The following is a 20,011-nucleotide window of genomic DNA, read 5'->3' on the forward strand; positions in this document are numbered from 1 at the left end:
TCTATTCAGTGCTGTTTATATATATTATTACTATTCCTCGTGCCTTCTCAAGTAAATACAAAGACCCACACGCCAGCCACCATCGCAGAGCACGTCGGCCCAATGATTAAAGATGTGAAAGAGAGCCCCGGCACCCAAAGTGGGAGCCGGACAGCGGAGTAACTGCAGACCTGCCTCTCCGCACAGTTCCAGTCGACCGGTATTCACAATGTCCGGCAGATGCCCGTGGCGTGCCGTGCGGTAGCGGGTCAGTCAGGCATTGCTGTGGCACGGAAACCCGCACGCTAAACGGCAAAACCAAACTGGTGGTGGTCGCAGCGGGATGTCGTCGCCGAGCGACGTGCGCCTTCTCGGCGGCCTGAGTCCTCTGACGCCGGGAAATCGGCAACAGCGTGACGCTAATCAATGCATTTGTGCGTGCCATTTTAGACACACACGCTGCACTGTTTCTCGGTGGCATTCTCCTCCTGCGCGGAGGCGGGGTTCTGCGTTGGTTTGATGCTCTTCATGCGAATGTTCGAGCCTTGCAGCGCGTGGTTATTCATTCTCCATTTTTAGTGTCACGACTTTCTTTCTGTCGGGTGTTTGTGCCGGGTGCGGGTGGTCAATCCCCCGGCATTGCCCGCCTGCCTGCCGCATTAAGGGCACCTATGAAGTGCCACTTTCTTCGGTGCCGACGGTAGCGCTGTTCTGGAGTGTTCGTGTGCCCGTATGCGGGATAGTGGTCCCGCTTTCGCTTGAGCTCCGAATTCACAGTACGTGCATTCGAGCGCGGTGGATGCCGTCAGACCGTCATATTCCTGGCAACGCCTCCTATTTGTCGGGGGAACTCTTGCTTGTGGAAGTGCCAAAGATGAGATACGGTTCCGGCTTGCCTTTCCCACGACACCGTGCAAAACTGCATGGGAGTGGCTTCGGCATGGGCCGTGCAGTCTGCGGCGGAGGTGCGATCGGCGTGCCGTCCCTCGCTCTCGTCCTCGCTCAAGTGCTGGGCGGTGGTTCCGGTGGGATTTCTGGCGGCTCCGACACACCGCGAAAGCCAAATTCCCGCAGCGCCTGGGAGCGCGTAATGCCATGGGCATTAGCCATGTGCGTCACGACACTAGTGCGGCAGCTGCAGTGCTTGCCGCACACCGTGCAGTCTGTCGGGCATCGGATCGTGGCGGTGTGGGGTCCAGCAGGAGGAGATGGCTTTTCCGTGCGAGGTTCTTTGCGTGTCTGCTGTGCTGCATCCGCGCCGCGCCAACGGCATGTGCGTGGGATGGCGGGTTGCAGTGGTCGTAGCAGCCATCCGTATTCGTGAGAAACACCGGTGCGGGGGCAGGCTGGTGCAGTCTCCTCCCTGCGAGTGACAGTGGATCCCGTGCGCGTGGGGTTCCCAGTCGCCTGCTGCAGTGGAGCGGTGAGCTCCTGGCCTGAGCTGTCGGACACCAATAATACGTCCGGCCAATGCGACGATGCCGGTGCTCCATGCGTCTGTGAGCTGTGCGAGGTCGGACGCCTCCTTGGCTTATGCATCACAAGCTTATTTCCTGGGCACGCCGCAGTGGCCAAGAACAAACCGCATCCGTGTGCGCGCCCCTCAGTGCTGCTGGCAAGAAAAAAGGGTACGCCAACAATGTGAGTCACCAGGTGATCCAGAACCGTCGACGTGTGCTCGCGTGCTTCCACGGTTCGACGAGAAGGTGCAGACACGCACGCTGCCGTGGAAAGAGTCTCGGTGAATATCGTACTCTCCATGCTAATACCACACCCCTCTGTGTCTGCTGTGGTGCATGGCTTTGCAAAGCCGGAGGGAAATTTTCAAAAAAAAAGAAGAATTCCTCGTGTAGGCATCCCCGTACCAGCGTGGCCAATCCGCGACAATATCCCTTGCCTGTGGAATGCGGTGTGCCAAATAAATCAAAGGCAGCGCCGTGAAGGGATGTGCAAATTGCCGGAAGTGGCCGTCACACCTCCTGCACACACAAAACACGCGGGCCGTAGCGGGCAACGAATCCCAATGCCGCAGCATCCAAGGCTCCCACGTTCCACGCGCACACCTGAGGGGTACAGCCATGGCGGCGGTGCGCTCAAGGATTATTGTGGAAGGTGACTGGGATGGCCTGGTCCGTCAATTCCACCGCTAAAGAGACATCGATCCCCCGCTGCACTCGCACACACCAGGGCGGCCCGGAATCACGGCAATGCGTCGCGCCTCAATACATAATCCCGCTCGACGGCGTTCCTGGAAACCTGGAGTCCTGCTACTACTCTGTCGCCGCTTTGCTTCTGAGGACTGTAATGTCTCCTGCACGCAAACCCACGGTAAGGCAGAGCTGCAATTCACTACTTCCACTAGGCGGTTCGCTGGATCCCTCCTCCATTGCACAAAGTGAGCGCCGAGTTCCTCGCACGCAACTCCACAAAATTACAGTCCGATACAACACAACAGCAGGAACAACAAGGGCGACAGTACAATCCCCTTCCACGCAGTCATCGCGGAACGGGAAAAACTCTGAAAGCACCCGCTCAAAATAGAAACACATCGATAGAAACAACAATCAACAATACCGTCGGTGCGGTTAACGGTGGCTGGCTGTGGGGCGCAGCACATCCGTGGCTCCGCACCCTCCCCCCATCAACCAACACCGCACACCTGTCAGTTCCACGTGTTGCACGTCACAGGAGGGCGTGATCAATTTTGCCTCTCGCACTCGATGCACACTCGAGCAGGCCCATGGCGTCTGAGCGGGTGTCACCAGCCATGGGCTGCGGCGGTGCGGGTGGTCGGTACGACGCAACGGTGGTGCCTGAGGCGTACGACGATGACGTCATTTCGTGGGGCTTCTGCGTCTCTTCGTCGCTCTCCCCGCCATCGCGCAGCAGCGCTTCCAGCCCGCCACGCCGCGGCTCGCGCAGCTCCTGCCAGTGGCGGTCCTCCGCGTACCACACAACGGCACTGTACACAGTGACCACAAGCAGCACAGTGGTCAGCAGCAGCACGATAGCCGCGTACGCCCTCGCACCGCCGTCGCTCGGCGTAAAGTGGTTGGCCGCACTGACCACGCACAGCGCCGCAAGAAGCACAAAGCCCGCAGTGTGCATCACCGTCAGGAAGGCCGAGCGCATCATGTTCGTGAAGGCAACCACGCCCGCGCCCGCAAGCAGCACAGCCGCCATGCAGAAGTACTGGACGTGGCAGCCTCCCACGGGCGGGTGCACAGCCGCAATCAGGCACACCACACACAGCACCGAAAGCTGGAACACGCACCAGTACACGCGGCTGCCCCTCATGTTCGTCAGCATGCCGCCGTACATCCGCCGCTGCGCCGCGGGGTGCCAATACCCGACGGGGTACAGCAGGCGCTCGTGCAGCGGCTTCCTCGAAAACTGCCAGTACCTCGTGAAGCTCGCGCCCACGTGGCGGGCAATCAAATAGCACACGCCAGCAGGGAACGCCACACCGTACAGTACGCCGACGACACCGATCACGCGGTGCTGCACGCGGGCGCCGGGCATCGCCAGTGCAAGCACGGAGCCGAAGAAGATGCCGAGATGCATCGCGTGCGCCACGACGTACGTCAGGCTCGGGAAGCGCATCGCAGCCCACGCACTCGCCGCGTCCACGCCGCGCCACCGCTGGAAGGCCGCCGTCACACCGCAGTGCACGCACCCGAACACAGCGGCGAGCAGCGCGTTGCCCGCCACCATCCACAGCGGGTCAAGGGCAGCGAACACCGACAGGAAGTACGGCAGCGCAACGGTGCTCGCACGCTCCTGCGTCGAGGCGCATGACATCCTCGCAAACACGCCGAGCGCCTGCATCTCCAGGATGGAGCCCAGCCCGCCCGTCACCACCACGGCAACAGCCGTCGCACCCGCAACGACACCGGTGATCGCCGAGAGGGCGTTGGCTGCGGCGGGCAGCGTGTCAGACCTGATCGTGAAGGACCCAAGCAGCACACCCTTGCAGCCGCCGGACACCGCCGCAGCGTCGCAGCGAATGACTAGCGTCTCGTCGGCAGCAATGAAGTAACCGCGGTGCACGGGCACAGCCAGCTCCAGGACGGTGGACGGATTCGTCGCGTTGCGCACCCACGTCGCTTTGCGCAGCATCGCTCCCCACGGACCACCGAAGCCGCTCGGCTGCGCCGTCGACACCGGCACGAAGCTCAGGTGCGTGCTGGGCTGCGGGTCGCGTGCCCACCGAAACGGCGGCGGCAGCGCCACCATCAGCCGCGTCGGGACGGCGCTCCCACCGCCGCGGATGTCGTTCTGCGTCAGGCTCCCACCAGCCGCCGTCGTCGTCACGGCAAGCGTCGGGCACGCCACCTCGCTCCACCACAGCGTGCTGCTCACCGACGCCGTCGGGGTCCGCGTGGGCAGCAACGCCACCGTCTCCGTCCCCTGCGGGGTCTCCGTCGGCCCGTACTGCGTCGGACTGTAGCGCTCGGTGCTCTGGCTCGGTTTTGTTGTCAGCGTCAGGCTGCGCGTCTCCGTCAGCGTCGCTGTGTGGCTCAGCGGCGGCCTATAGAGCGTGCGGTTGCACCCGTCCACGTGCGGCAGGTACACCGGAAGGCAGTCGCGCCCGTACCCGCCCTCAGCACAGCGGCAGCGACACGACCCCGACATCGTCCTCGTCGCAGCAGTAAAGCAGCGCACGTCGGCGTCGCACACGCCACACGCCACGGGGCGGAATTCCCCGATGATGCCGGCGGACCTGTAGTCCATCGGCCGCAGCGCCTGCCCGTTGAGCGTCAGGCACCCCACGACGAACTTTCGGCCAGCGCCCCCAAGCGCAACGGTGCCGTCCATCACGACGGGCCCACTGCCGGCGTTCCCATGGAGCGTCAGCGTGCTCTGCACAAGCTCCGCACTGCGCGGGTACGACGGCACAGACAGAAGCCTGCCGCAAATGCTGTTGCCGCGCACCGACAGCCACGACCCGGACACGAACGACGCCGACCCCCGCAGCACCAGCAGCGCGCCATCGGTCAGCACACCGGCGTTTTCGTTCACTACGACGGCAGAAGTGTTGGCCTCCACCCCGCTGCCGAACACCAATCCATGCGCGGCGTACACCTGGCTCCCCGACACGCGCAGCACAGCGCCCCCCGACGCAACCACGCGCGCACTCGCGTACAACGCATATTCGCCACCGAACACAGCCGCGTCCAGCGCGACACCGCCACCGACAAGCTCCAACACGGCGCCGTCCACCACCACCGTCCGCCCACCTGTCACCACGGTCACGAGGGCCACGCCGGACACAACCAGCACGGACCGCACAAGCCGCAGGCCCGACAGCACCAGCACCGGTGCGTACGGCGAGGACCGCGAGCCGGGAAGATATACAAGCGGCGTCGGCCTCGCGGCAACCAGCAGGGAGTCCGTCACCGTCAGCACGGACCCCGCGGGGAACGTGCCGCTCAGCACAAGCGCACCGTTCAGCGCCTCCACATCGCACACCGACAGCTCCACCGGCCCGCCCTCGTCGCTCCCCGCCGCCACCGCACCGCGCAACGCTCCACCGCCCATCACGTACAGCACGGCACCGTTCAGCAGCGACACGTTCTGCACAACGATCCGCACGCCGTCTCGCGCCATCCACGGCACGTAGAGCACCGGACTCACGCCGTCCAGCACAACGTGGCGCAGCGTCACCTCGCTCGCGCCGGCAGGCACAACGAACACCGACCGCACCGTCACGCCCTCGCGGACAAACACACTCGGCGCAGTGCCCACAGCGGGCGGCAGCGCGGGAGCTCCCACAGGCACGCACGCCTCGCCGTACCCACCGCTGCCGCACGCGCACACGCACACACCGTTCCTCATGCTGGCCGACGCCGTCCCGGGCGCGTAGCAGTGCGTGTCCCTGTCGCAGGCGTCGCACCCAGCAACGTCGATGCTCCCAGCGTCGCCAAAACCAGCCGCTGCGTACTCCTCCGCCGTCGACAGGACACGGTCACCAGCGTCGTTGCACGCCACCCTCACATGCGCCCCAGCCGCAAGCGACAGGCTCAGCGACAGCATCCGCGGCAGCAGTGCTCGGTTGCGCACGAAACTCAGCGTGCTCCCAGCAGCGGTCACGGCGCCAGCGGCGTAGAGCATCTCCCTCGAGACGCCGTCGTGCACGTTGCCCTTCGCCAGCAGCATCGACCCGCCGGCCAGCCTCACCCTCGAATAGAACGCCACCGCGTAGTCCTCCGTCGACAAGAATTCGTTCCGCACAAGCACCACAGCGGCGCCCGACACGCTCACAGCCCCACGCACAGACACCGCGTGCTTGCACAGCAGGAAGTCGCTGTCAACAAACGCCACCACGGAGCCGCCACTGACAGCAACACCGCCCTCCACCGACACGCACAGCCCCAGCGCCGTCTGCACCGACAGCCCGTCCACGTACAGCGCACCGCGCGACGACAGCGCCACGCCGCCAACAAACAACACGCCAACAGCGTCGCGGAACACCGCCGCCACGTGCGTGCGCGCAATGGTCAACACGCTCCCCGTCAGATTCACGCTGTGCACCACGAGGCACGCGGAGGCGTCGCCAAGGTCGTAGGCGCCGCGGTACGCAACACGCGCCTCCGCAATCAGCACCGAGTCCACCACAGTGACGCGCGAGCCCGGCGGAAATCGGTTCGCCACCAGCACGCCGCCGCCGGAGCGCGACTCAAGCCCGCTGATCAACACATCGACGCGCTCGCCAGCAGGCGGGTCGGACCGCCACCCAACAACGTACAGGCTCGCTCCATCCACAAACGTGCAGTTCGCCAGCGTCACGTTGCGCATGCTCCCCGACATCGACGCCACGTCCACCAAGACGTCCGCCGCAAAGGTCACGCCAACGTAGCACGCCACCGGCGTCCCGAAACTGACGTTCACCTCCAAACCCACACGCACGTCCCGCACGCACAAATCGGCGCCATCAGTGCTCGGTGGCTCGGGGACAGTAACGGGCAGGCACGCATCGCCGTGGCCGCCCTCAGCGCACCTGCAGGCGCAGCCATCACTCGAGGCCGTCGTCGTGTACGCAGGGAAGCACGACGCCACGAGAGTGCATGGGTCGCTGCAGGTCAGGATGGTGGCGTTGCACACGGACGGTATGCTGTATTTCCCTACCTCCTCGCCGTTCACGGTGTTGCACGCGGCCACAATCGCTCCGTTTGTGAGATCGCGAGGCACCGTGGATATCCGCAGAACTGTCGGCGTGCCCGTGCTGGACATGAATCGGTTGCCGGACACAGACACCGCGGAGTCGCGGAGATTCACCGTGGGGTTCAGAAAGAGAAAAGCTGCCGATGGGGATTCACGGCAGAGGTTGCCGCTCAGCTGCAGCCAGGAGTTGTAGTAGATGTAGGAAGAGTAGCTTGAAAAAAATACAGCCGAGCTTCTCTGCATGTCGTTGCCCTGAAACACAACCGCTGACCGAGACTCCACACGTAACGCCAAAATTACTAACAAAAAGTACTTCACCGGCCTCGTCACAACGTTGCCTCGGATCACCACAGCAGAGTTGTTCAGCACCTTCAGCGATGAAAATTGGCCAGACCCTTCAATATTTATCAGCGTACTGTCACCGCCGCCCATATGAAACGTGTTGCCCAGCACCGCAAACAGGGATTTCCATAAAACCCTCAGCGGAGATCCGACAACGTAAACGGCGCTTGACGATGTCGTCACGCTCTGAAACACATTGCCACTCAGCACCACCGCGGAGTCGTTGCTGATCGCCAGTCCATTCATCACAACACACGACGGGCAGTCAAGTTCCAAACCCAACCAATGGAACAGCCTCGTGACCGCAAAACTGTTCCCGCTGATCGTGATGTTTGTGTGCGGTGGAAACACACCCTCCGGGCTGAGCAGCGCGTCAATAAATATGTTGCCGGTGACGACGATGTTCAGCGACCCAACAGCGGCGTACGCGTTGCCCAACAGCAACAGCACGGCGCCGTCCCTCCACGTGCATCCATCGAACGTGACATTCGCCACGTCGCCCATCATCGCCCCAACCAGCACCGTCAGGCTCATGCCGCCCCCGCTGAACGTCACGTTGCGGTAGCACAGCCACGACAGACCGCCGCCCACTGCCTGCGCAACCTCGGGGTACACCATGTCGCTGATGCACTCACCAACCGGCGGCGGTGGTGGCGGTGGCGGTGGCGGCGGCGGTGGCGGCGGCGGGCCAGCAGGCACAGGCGCCGGGAGACACACATCGCCGTGCCCTCCAGCAGCGCACTGGCACTTGCAGTCAATGACCGCCGTCGTCAGCGGAGCGAAGCAGTCGCCCTCCTTCGTGCACTCCCCGCACACTGCAACCGTCGTCACGTTGGTGATGCCGTTCAGCGCCAGTTCGGCCGCCGTCGTCACCTCCCGTCCCGCGACCGTCAGACACCCAGCAACGAACCGGTAGCCGGCGTCAGCCCGAGATAAAAGGGACACCGACAACCCCGTCGAGCCCATCTTGCAGCCTGTCAGCGTCACCACACTGCTGCCGTCAATGCTCACAAAAGCGGACACAGTGCCGTAGAACATCGCACCCACCTCCACGTCGTTGTCGCGCCAATCCAGCCAGCTTGACCGCTGAACAGTCCACAAGTCATCGTTAAAGATGGCGTAGCGCACGGAGCCGCTGTTCCCCACCACGCGCACCACGCTGTGATCCGACACGTTGAATCCCTGCTGTTGATACAGCAGGCTTGCCCCAGAGACCATCGTATTGTTGAGAAGCGCAAAAATAGAGTGATTGCGGACACTGAGACTGTACAAGTAGAACATATGTGTGTATCCATCAAAGCTGCAGTACCGCGCGTACAGCGAGCTGCCGCCCACCAGCGTCAGCGTCCCGGTCGAGTACACAACGAACGCATCACGCTTCGTCGCATGCGCCCTGACGTTGCTGACCAACAGCGAGGACGCACTCAGCACGGCGTCCTTCAGCAACAATACGCTCAACGTGTTCATCCTAGTGTCCGGCAGTTCGGACGAGGAGAACTGCGCCGCGTCAACCTCCGTGACGGCGATGTCGCAGTGCTGCGGGAGGGCACGTATAAAAGCAACGGTGGAGGAACGCATCACCGTCCGGCTCACGCGGATCAGGACGCCAGATGACTCAACCGCCGCCGCACCCCCAACAAACTGCAGCGCGGCACCACTACGAAATGTGCACCCAGTGAGCGTGATGTTGATGGGGAGATGCAGCGGCATACTGTTGAGGGAGAACGTCAGCACGGCACCCACGCCGCTGAATATCACACCCACGTAGCAGTGGTGCGTCTTCCACATCTTCAGCGCGAGGTCCGTCAGCGTCTGGTCCACCACGCAGCTCGTGTCGCCGTCGACGGCTCTCTCCACCACGGGCGGTACAACCGTGTCGGGCACCTCGAAGGGAAGACACGACGCGCCATGCCATCCGTCCTTGCAGCTGCACGAGCACGAGCCGCGGTCCACCGACTCCGTCCCGGGCATGTAGCACGCCGCGTCGTCGTTGCATGTGCCGCACCTGAACACCTCCACCTCATCCGGAAACACACCGTCATACGACACCTCCTCATCGCCCTTCAGGTTGCACCCAACCACAAACCGCGCGGGTAGCTCAACAATCGTGTCTAGCGGAGAAAGATCAGCAAAGGGATAACTATTGTCCACCTGACGGTTGTGTGCAAGCGCCACGGTGGTGCCGCTGCCCGACAGCTGAATTTTGTACTGGGGATACGGAATAGTTAATACTGAGGCTTCACCCACGCTGTTGCCCTCCACACGCCACTGCGCACCTCCCTCGAGGGTCACCGAGCCAGACAAATGCAACAGCGCGGAATCAAAAACTTCACTCCCGCCAAAGGTGCAGTCCGCCACTCGCAGCAGCCCCGCGGAGCTCACGGTAGTATCCCCAAAAAATAACGCCATTGACCGAGCTCATCGTGTTGTTCTCCACGTCAAAGTGGCCGCCGTTCTTCACATCAACACCATTAACGCAAACAGATGATTCCACACCGTCATCGTCCTTCGTTGTGCTCAGCGTATTTCCTTTCACAATGATCCCGCCACCATTAACAACAACACCATTGAAGAAATAGACTGCGTACCTATTCGCCTCAATGTAGTTGTCGAGTAGCAGCAGCGTCATATTCGCACTGAGAATAAACTTCACAAAGGAAATGGCGTGGCCCGACGTCGTCACAAGCGTACTGCCCACCACCAGTATCTCGGAGCTCACGCCAAAATCACCTCTAAAATCCAATGCACCAAAATCCAGTGTCGAGGATGTCACGCTCACGTGCACACGCACACCACTCCCCCTGATCAACAGGCCCATGAGGACGCACTGCAGCAGCGTGATGTTGAGTGTCTGCTGTGGAGCTTCAAAATACGACAGGTCCAGCACAATCGCGGCGGTGAAGGTCACGTTGACAAGGCACAGACCACGCACACCGGGATCAGGATAGTCCACGGAGCGGATGCTGCCACCGTGCACGCAGCGGACCTCCGTGTCCTTCGCGTCGGGGAGCGGGAGCGGTCCAAGGCCGTCCGGAATCGCAGCCGGCAGACACGTGTCACCGTAGCCGCCAGCAGCGCACACGCACTCACAGCCGCTGATGCTGCTCGTCCTCGCTGCAAAGCACACGGCGTCCACCGTGCACGCACCACAGTCCAGCACCGTCACGGGCGTCCAAATATTGAGGTCGTCTTGGTAATTCGTCACAGGTGAGCCCCTTGCCTCGTTGCACATACCGTAGGTGGTCGGGCGCGTGTCGGATGGTGGTGACCAGTTGTTTGTCATATTTGCGATGGTCGAGTACGAGCCATAGGTGAGGTTGTTGTCAAGTATCGACCACACACTCCGATCGCGGAACACCATGCCGTGGTGGGCGGCCACGTACACAACGTAGGCGGTGCGGAACTCGTTGTTGCGGTGCACCAGCCAGCTGCCGCCGGTCACGGTCAGCGTGGCTGCCATCAGCATGGCGAAGCCGAGACGGAAAGTGCTGGACACAATCTGCAGCACGCTGCCACCATCCACAACAACGTCCTTGAACACACACGCGCCTTCGCCGTATTCGGTGCTCGGTAAAATCCACGAGCTGTTCTGTATGGAGAACACGGAGCCGCTAACAACACGCAGGTCCGACGCAATAGCGTAAATCACGTGCGTCCGCGACCTAATAACGCAGTTGTCCATGTAGAAGACGCTGGACAGGTTCACGACGAGGCCGCGCTCCACGAGGATCGCAGCGCACGAGCCCCCGCCACACACCAGCGTCGACCGCGTCATGACAAAACACGTCGACAGAAGCCGGACGCCGTCCAGGACAAGCGCGGGGACGTACCGGAATCTCTCGTGGCCACGGGTCGTCGGCACGTACTGCGACCCGCCAACCGTCGCGCGCAGCGTTGAGTTCGCCAGCAGCACACTCGAGTGCAGCGGCATCGCGCCATGCAGCACAATCGTGCCCTCCACCGACGTCACATTCGTCATGTTGAGAAGAGCGTGCGGCATCAGGCGCGCCGTGCTCTCGCTGAGGCCGCCGATCCGCAGCTGCGCGCCGCCCACGAGCACGCAGTGGCGCAGCGTCACGTTCAACGCGTCAGCGAACGCGTCCATCGAACGCAGGTCCACCGCCACAGTGATCGGTCCGCTGAACAACACCGAGTCGAAGCACGCCGTCGCACGCCCGCCGCCAACCGTCACCGACTCCGTCAGCGTCACGCCACTCACGCAGCCCTGCGCACCGCCACCACCGCCACCGGCCCTCGCAGACGGCACGTCGAACGGCAGGCACGCCTCGCCCACACCGCCAGCACGGCAGCTGCACACGCAGTCGGAGAACGACGCCGTCAGCGCATCGAAGCACGCCAGCGCAGCCGCACAGCCGTCGCACGGCACCACGCTCACAGAGGGCAGGCCGGCCATGAGGTAGTCGCCGCTGCTCTGCAGCACCCGGCCGCCGGCACGGTTGCACTGCACCGACACAGCGCCGCTCGTGATCGCCGGCCCGGAGACAAGCGTCGCGCCAGTGGCAGCGCAGCGCACAATAGACACGGTACCGCCGCTCAGCATCACATCCGACAGCGACGCCACAGACGACGCCTCGCCCACCGCCCACACGTCGTGCAGGTCCAGCCACCCGCCGTCACCGATCGTCCCACCGTCGCAGCGCACCAGCGACGACGCGACAGACCCCTCGACGCCCACGAAGCGCAGCACCAAATCAAACACCGCGAGGCGCTCTCCAAGCACAAAGCCGCCGCCGCTGCTCACAACCGACACGTTCGTCACGGAGAACACCGAGTGGCTCCGCAGACTGAGAATCGACGAGGACGCCACATGCATCGCGGACGCGGTCGGACCGCCCAACGCCTCCAGCGACACGCCGTCAAGCACCACCGCGCTCGACAGCAGGTCCACGCCGCCGCCAACGTACACCGCAGACCCGCCCGCCTGCAATGACCTCAGCACAGTGCTGCTCACACGCAGCTGCGACTGCAACAGCGACGTCGCGTGCAGCACAAACGGCGACGCCACCGCATCCGTCAGCCCGCTCAGCTGCGAGTAGCGCATCGGCCCCGCCGTCACAATCGTCGAGTCACGGACCGTCACGTTCGTGTGTGCCGGCAGGTTGTGCACAAACACAAGCGAGCAGTAGCTCCCGGACAGCCCGCTCACGCTCACCTCCAGGCTCCGGTCACTCGCCGGCTCGCCGCTGTAGCCCCGCACGTAGATCTGCGCACCGCCGTCGCACACGCAGTTCCTCAATTCGATGCGCAGCGCGCCGGGAAGCATCGCCGGCACGTCGAACACCACAGCCACGCCGTTCGTGATGCACACGCCGTCCATCAGCACCGTGTCCACGGCGCGGCCAACCGTGATGGCTCTGTCCACCGTGCCGCCCCGCAGTCGCAACACCACCGCATGCACCGCGGGCATCCACGCAGCAGCAGCAGCCAGCACCAACGCCACAAGCAGCGCCGCACGCACAGCCAAAATGGCCCTGCGCCGCACACGTTGCCGGCTGCGCGGACACGCATCCACCGAAGACCGCATCCACCGACTCAGACACGTATCAGCAGGGCTGTCGCGTTGTGTCGCACTCGCCCCGTCGACCATTCCTCCTGTCTATCAAATCCTTTCCTACAGATGGCGAATCCAGTGACACGATTCCGCCAGATCGATATCCCAGTACTACCAAACCTAATACTGCAATTAATCCCTAACACCTTGAAAAGATAGTTGTGCTGGCAAAGCCAAAGTATCTCGAACTGCACGCTCAAAAAAAATAATAATAATAATAATAAAAGGCAGAAAGAACAACATTAACCAAACACAGTGGCACGCAAAAACATCCGGTCATACACAATCTCCATCACAGTACAGCCGCCGACACAAAGCCGCGCAGACGCAATAAATTCAGTGACACCATCACCTTCCCACCACCCACACAGCCCCATACAGCCACCGCGCGTCGTGGCGTGGATACAGACTGGCATCGGTGGTGTGCCAGCAGTGCTGACAGGCGGCGGTGGACCAGTCCTTCGCTCTCCCCTAGCAGGACAGAGAGCAGCGGGATTGGCCGGCAACTCTCTCCGTGCGGCATGTGTCCTTCCCGTGTTTGCAGATGGGAGTGGTGTCCCCGTTTCCCGGGAAATTCGCAGACCGCCGTCAGCGAGGGAGGTATTGATCATCGTTCTGTGCGAGGAGCGGGCAGCGGGTGCAAGATGGCACAGAAACACATTCAGTGCGCCGCCGCGGCCAGGGGCCAAGCAAGGCAAACAGTGACGGATGGTGAATTCAAGCGCATACGGCGTGAAGGACCCATCCATATCACAGTCACCAGGGGACACGCAAGCACAAAGTGTGCGGACAGCACTGGGGATCGCAGCGCGTGCGACTCGGACAGTGTGACGGACAAGCAAATTTTCCTGCTGCCAAGACAGAGCACAAACGCGGTCCCAACAGTACTGCGGCACGGCCGATCCCAGAGGGCAGGGACGCGGTGCCTCCATGCCTTGCGGCATCACAGACCTGGGCTCGAGAGGGCACCAAGCCCCTTCGCACGGACCACAAGCAGCATGGAGAAGTTACGGCAGAGGGCATGATTGCGGTACTCCCGTTTGCGGACATCTTCAGCTGGAGGCAGGCTGCCTCCCGGTGAGGCTGTGTGCGCGTCCCATGCTGCCGCTGCAACACACTCGGCCTGCTCCACTCTGACCGTCCAGGTTCATCAGTGGCTGTCACGGCTGCCGCGCGGGATGGTGCGCCTTGCCGCTCGCACGGTGCATATCCAACCATGTGGTCACAGTGGCCAGAGGCGTTGCGCACACCGAGGTGGAAGCATTCCAGTCGGCTTCACGCAGAACAACGACGGCATGTTTCCGTCGCGGCAGCATGCCTGCCGGGCGCGGGAGGCCGTCCTCCGTCCCCGCAGTGTGGGATGGCAGATGGTAGTCCGAGTCCATGCAAAGGGGTGGATGTCCAGTGGGAGACACGCAGTACGCGTTGCGCAGTCACGTCGGGAAACGAGACGCTGCGGCCGCTGATCCGCGCTGGCTGTGCCGGATCGTCGGACAGCTCACACTCCATGCCGCTTGAGGTGGCGGCGAGGTTCTCTCCTGCCGTCGTGGATCGTGAGCGACCGTTCCGCAGCTCATGGTGCGAATTCAGGTAGCCCGCAATAGGCGCTGCAGGACCAAGACGACAAATGGTGGTCGCAAAGTGACCAGCGTGAGCAATTTCCAGAAAAAGGCCGCAGAGGTTCACCACGTACATGCTGGGGCTGGCCGGTGAGCACACGCGGAAGGCAGTGGTCTCCACGCAGTTGGTGCCACAAGCAGCAGGCACTCGCACAACAAATTGTGGCGCACCAAGAGGGCCACGCCACCGGCACGCCCACTGCAGGTCTGTTGGAAGTCACCGCAGCCAACGCGCCGCGTCGCTGGGGCGCCCTGCTGCCTGCACTCCTGCAGAAAAGCGGTGTCAGGTCGGTGCTGCGCCAGTCGAGCAGCAAGGGCAATCCTGAAGGGCGAAGGGCTGGAAGTTCCGAGTTGCCAGACAACTACGGGGCCATCCTCATCGGGGCTGCGGCTCCTGCGGACACCACCGCAGTGGGTGATGCCGATGGAGTGACTGCAATGAAACGACTGTGCGGTTCTGTCAGTCAAGCTGCAGGCAAACCGCCTCACCGCTCCACAACCAACAGAGCGTGGGACCTTCTCGAGGGGTGACGCCGCCGTGGTCCCCGTCACGCTCGCAGCAACGCCCTGCCGCAATCACCCCCGCAGAGAGACAGGGAAGAGTGTGTGGATGTGTGTCGAGAGCACAGCGACTGTTATCGCCAGAGGAGGCCATCGTGGCACCGTCCGTCACGCACCAGCACACACCGAGCAACGCACGCACCCGGCAGGGCAAAAACAAAGAGGATAAAAGAATGACCCCAAGAGCAGGCAGCACCTTCACGTATGGCGGGCATCGTGCAGCCGCGTCAGCCGGCCTCCAGCAAAATAGAAAGAGCATTCATGCAGTGCACTGTGCAAATACTTATGTGTGCTGGAGGAGCAGAAGAAAAGATGAGCGCAGGGAGGCACATCAGCACAGCAAGAGGCACAGCTGGATGGCAGCGATACATGCGGTACGGCACAACCCCCATAATCACGCACGGTGGCAGCACACGCCCAACCAGAGAAAAGAAAAGAAAAACACGGCAGCAGGGTGTGGCTGTGTGTGTGGCGCTGCGGGTGTCTGCCAGCCCTGACCGCTAAAAACAAAACAAGAGGGAAAGAAATGTGTGCGCCGCCCCACAGGCCCTCGTCGCACGCCCACACGTCACGGCTCCCTCAGCGCGCCGTTCGTCGCGGCCCCTCCTCATGCGTGCAGCAGGCGAGGCGCACAGGGCCGTCGTCATGAGCGTGTCGGTGGGTGTGCGAGTGGAGCAGCTGGGCGGGAAACACACGGCACCCCTCGCAGGAAGAGTGCAGCAACAAACAATTAAAAGAGGGAAGAGTAGAAAAGAAAAAAGCGTCCACAGTGATTGCCCCAAAAGCAAAAAGAAAAAGAATGGTTTAGTAAAATATATAAACGCTCATAGAAGAAGCAAATTAAAAAAAGCAAATTAAAAAAATTAAATTTACAAAACAAAAAAACAGAAACAGTTACGGTGCTCCGCCCATGCGGCCAGGCAGGACGGCAGCGGTGCGTGTCGTGCAAAAGAGAGCACCAACGGGCCTGCATGGGTGTGCATGCATATATACAATGGGCACATTATTTTGTGTGCCTCGTGGGGTGAGGTGAGGGCGAGAGTCCATGCAAGGGGACACACACACACACAGAGTGAAGGACGAGTGTGTGTGCGGGCGGTGCACGGCTCTCTCTCCCTCACTCTCACGCGGCCACCACCGCAGCAGCAGCCGCACACGCAACAACAAGAAGAAGCAAAAGAGGGGAGGTGGTGTGGGAGACCGCGGTGCTGCCGTCACTGTCGCCTGTATTTGCGGTGGCATTTGTACGAAGGGCGTTTTTATCTTTCGCGGATTCTTCGCCAATTTCCGCGGGGTGTTCATGCTGTTGGTGTTGTTGGACTTGTGCTTCATCACTTTGCTGCTGCTTTTCATGATCTTCTTCCTCTTCTTCCTCTTGTCGTGTGTGTCCAGTGCCGGATGTCGTCCCTGCCAGTCCTTCGGGTAGCGAGGAGTTGTTAGCCTCTGCAGCAGGCGTCTGATCTCCTGTTTGAGATTCTCCCGTCGTGTTAGATTGATTACTTCCTGAGGATCCCGCTGTACCATCACTGCTGCCGGCAGGAGGATCAACAACAGTAGCAACAGAAGGATCTGAAAGACCTTCAGATGAACCAGAAGAAATGCCACCGGTGACATGACCGCCAGTAGGAGTTCCACCGCTTCCTCCAGAAACAGAACTGCCCCCACCGCCTCCAGCACCAGAACCTCCTGCACCAACAGAAGCCCCTGGACCTCCAGCAGGAGCAGCAGCAGGAGGAACGCTGTCGGTGCCTTGACCGCCAGCAGAAGCCCCTGTACCAGCAGGAGCCCCTGGAACAGCACCAGCAGAGCCAGAACTGTCTCCTCCAGCACCAGAAGAACCAGAACCAGAAGCTCCGGCAGCGCCAGCACCACCAGCAGCAGGTCCACCAACAGAGCCAGTAGAAGAACCACCACCAGGAGAAGCACCAGCGTTGAAAGTCCCACTTGAATTCGAATTGTTCGTTGTTGCAAGAGCATCATCTCTTCCATTCGAGGCTTCAACGGCAGTAATGGGCAGTACTGACCGCAAAGGCACCGTAATCGCAGTTTTATTACATCCGTCAGGCATGTGGGATCCATTCTCACCCAACACTCCCGACGCCATGCAGCCACCCAGTGCGTTGGTGTCAACGTCCCTCGCATAAACACCGCTAGCAACGCACCACAGCACGCAGAGGGCACACACCAGCAGCACACGGCCAGTCATCATCATCGCCATCACTCCTGTCACTTGCGTGCAGCCTTCAGCACAAACTAACTCCCGTCAACGCAGAGTGAAAGCAACAAAAGGCACGGCACAGTAAAATACAGCAGCAGCAGCAGCAGCACGCATTTCATGAGAAATATTGAACCAATGAAAGTGAAAAAAGACACAATGCGCTGCAAGTAAAGAAAAGCACAGAAAACAAGGAAAAACAAAAGTAAACAGGCAGCAATAAAGTAAAACAGTAAAAACATACACAAAAAGGAGCTGCACAGTATGGCTCCAGCGCGCACGCCTCTATCCTCAACAGTGTGTCCACGCAAACAGTTGTGTGCGTGTCGTGCGTATGCGTATGTTTGGGATGCGTTCAACGTGACGGATGTGGCGCACAGCACGGAGCACACAGCAGGGCAGCGGAAGCAAAGGAAGCAAAAACACAATCATCATAATTGCTCTTACTTTATACATCGGACCACAGTAGACGCACACATAAATCCCCGCTGTTGAGTGCTGGCACGCACAGCCCGCATGCACCTCTTCAGCCCACAGCGGTGCACGCCAGCGCGGATACGGCGAGCAGCAGCGAGGCACACACCCACGCAGAGCTGCTGAGGCTGCCGTCAATTTCGCGAAGACGTGACGGTGCGCGGGTGGTCGTCGTGGTTGGCGCCTCTGTATTCATCGCCGTGTTAAGTAGTGCCTCTGGCGCGGTGGTTGTTGTGGTAGTCGTTGTAGTGGTTGGCGCAGGGGCATCGCTATCTGATACCTTCATTGCAGCAGTCGCACTTGTTGGCTGCTGCGCATCGGCTTTACCTGTCACTTCCAAACTAAGGGGCCTCTCTTTCGCTTTGTTTGCCGACTCAGTGCCCCCAGTAGGTGGCTGCTCCGGATTGGTTGTAATTTGTCCCACCGCAGTAACGGGCGCACCATCGTGTGTCTGTGGCGCGCTGTGAGATTCTAGTGTCTGTTCCTTATCACTCGTCGGATTGGACGTCTGACCCGCATATTTCTGGCTTCCTCCCTTCAGATTGTCGGGCGTCCCTGATGCCTGTTCCGTCTCGACTGTTGCCATTGGCGCAAGGGTTTCTGAACCTGCAACATCCTGATCCTCATCAACAGTTGTCGCACACACGGACGGGCAGCAGCACAGGGCAAGCACCAACAGGGCGCACAGCAGACGGCACGTCATCATCGTGAGTGTGGTCGTTCAGTGGTGTGGAGCTGATCTGCACAGTGAGGGACGTGGAGAGCAACAGGGAGACAAGAGGTGCGGCAGACACACACAGAGGGCACACCACATGAGGAGAGGGCAGCAGCCAGGCATGCACCGTACGCCGCACACCACGCACGACACACACTCCAATCCACGGCAGCAGGCACACACACACAGCCCTGCCGCAACACCAACACACAGATGGAAGAGGGAGAAGCAAACAAGAGCGGCACACAAGGCTCCACCGCATGCACATACGGCGAGAGCGGTCCGTCGTGTCGGCACCCCTCACGGAGGGTACGCACACACACAAGAGGAATAGGTACAGCGCACACAGCAACACAAAAGCAAAGTAACAGTAAAAAGGGGATGATCCCCGCACACCACGTGGATTGTTGGCCCACGAGAAGCGCAGCCAATATTCATCACAAAGAAACCTTTTATCTTGTTTTAGTTGTATGCTACTACAGCAACGAGTGAGCAGCGCAAGGGCCGTCCGTACAAAATGGCAAGTATTCCGTCGCAAACGGGCCGTCGTGCGGGCTGGGGCAGTCACAAACAGTCGCGGTCCCTATTCCCAACGACGGCATTCCGACAGTGGATGAGGCACAGTTTCCCGTGGTCCGTCGGGGAATCAGCAGCCCATGGCGTCTGTGATGCAGCGGTGTCGGAAGAGCCTGTTCCATATTGAGTACCCGCGGTTGTGCTTCCTGCATGTTTGGTCTGCTGGCATGCTTGGCACTTTCGGTGGAGACCTGAGCGCGAGGCGCCTGTTCGGAAGACGGTGGCGCCATTGCGGAGTCCGCATGCGAGGCGTTGTTCGACCATCGGAACGCCAGGATGGGCACGTCGGGCAAACGCCCTCATATTGTGGACGAAGGAGAAGACGCCGCTGCAGACTGGGCAGGAGAACGTCAATCCGGCGCTCGTTGGTCAACAAAGATTTGCGGTTCTCACGCGAGGTGGAGGTTCCGGAGGCAGGAGCGGGCCGATCTCCTCGGTGAGGGAGGGAAGGCGCTACCGACATAAAGGGCCGCCTGTAATCTGCAGGGCGTGCGCCATTCTACCGAAGAGTGGGCAGGAGTCGCATCGCAGTTGTGCGCGGAGTTGCGGGTCGTGGCACAACATTTGGCCGGACACAAGCAATGGAGTTTTCGCTATACCGACGATCGCCGGTAGTGGTGTTGTGCGCCTTCCTCTTCCTCCTGGACTTCCTTCCAGCATAACCTCTTGACGGCGGCAAGGAAATCCACGTGCCAGATTGGTACACCCCATTGCGGGAGGGAACTTGCAACCGCGGCTTCTTTCTCAGCGGCCTCATTGCATGGCGCACCGCAGCGCGACGGAGAGAACACACA

At 61.2% G+C, this 20,011-nt stretch overlaps 2 protein-coding genes and 1 pseudogene across 2 annotated transcripts, besides 9 other annotated features; all 3 read right to left on the bottom strand.

Moving 5' to 3' along the window:
- Positions 1–16,743: part of a sequence feature (areas not merged during assembly with more than two copies in the genome that could not be assigned to a particular haplotype) that runs on past the window's edge.
- Tc00.1047053510629.120 lies at positions 2,662–13,086 on the bottom strand (annotated as a pseudogene).
- Positions 8,125–8,172: a microsatellite.
- Positions 13,262–13,281: a microsatellite.
- Positions 16,089–16,109: a sequence feature (AT_rich).
- Positions 16,361–17,455, bottom strand: Tc00.1047053510629.150 (mucin-associated surface protein (MASP), putative; the record flags this gene model as incomplete). Its single annotated transcript, XM_816227.1, has 1 exon — positions 16,361–17,455. The coding sequence occupies one exon, from the start codon at positions 17,453–17,455 to the stop codon at positions 16,361–16,363; it is 1,095 nt and encodes a 364-aa protein (XP_821320.1).
- Positions 16,744–17,226: a sequence feature (areas merged during assembly that could not be assigned to a particular haplotype. This can correspond to areas where the two haplotypes were merged or to regions with more than two copies in the genome that were merged during assembly.).
- Positions 16,996–17,167: a microsatellite.
- Positions 17,227–20,011: part of a sequence feature (areas not merged during assembly with more than two copies in the genome that could not be assigned to a particular haplotype) that runs on past the window's edge.
- Positions 17,545–17,564: a microsatellite.
- Positions 17,979–18,632, bottom strand: Tc00.1047053510629.160 (mucin TcMUCII, putative; the record flags this gene model as incomplete). The annotated part of the gene is made up of 1 exon (XM_816228.1): positions 17,979–18,632. One exon carries the CDS (start codon positions 18,630–18,632, stop codon positions 17,979–17,981), a length of 654 nt encoding a protein of 217 aa, XP_821321.1.
- Positions 19,895–20,011: part of a mobile genetic element that runs on past the window's edge.

The sequence above is a fragment of the Trypanosoma cruzi genome, genomic scaffold, assembly GCF_000209065.1.
Source record: "Trypanosoma cruzi strain CL Brener 1047053516801 genomic scaffold, whole genome shotgun sequence".
NCBI classification, from domain to species: Eukaryota; Euglenozoa; class Kinetoplastea; order Trypanosomatida; family Trypanosomatidae; genus Trypanosoma; species Trypanosoma cruzi.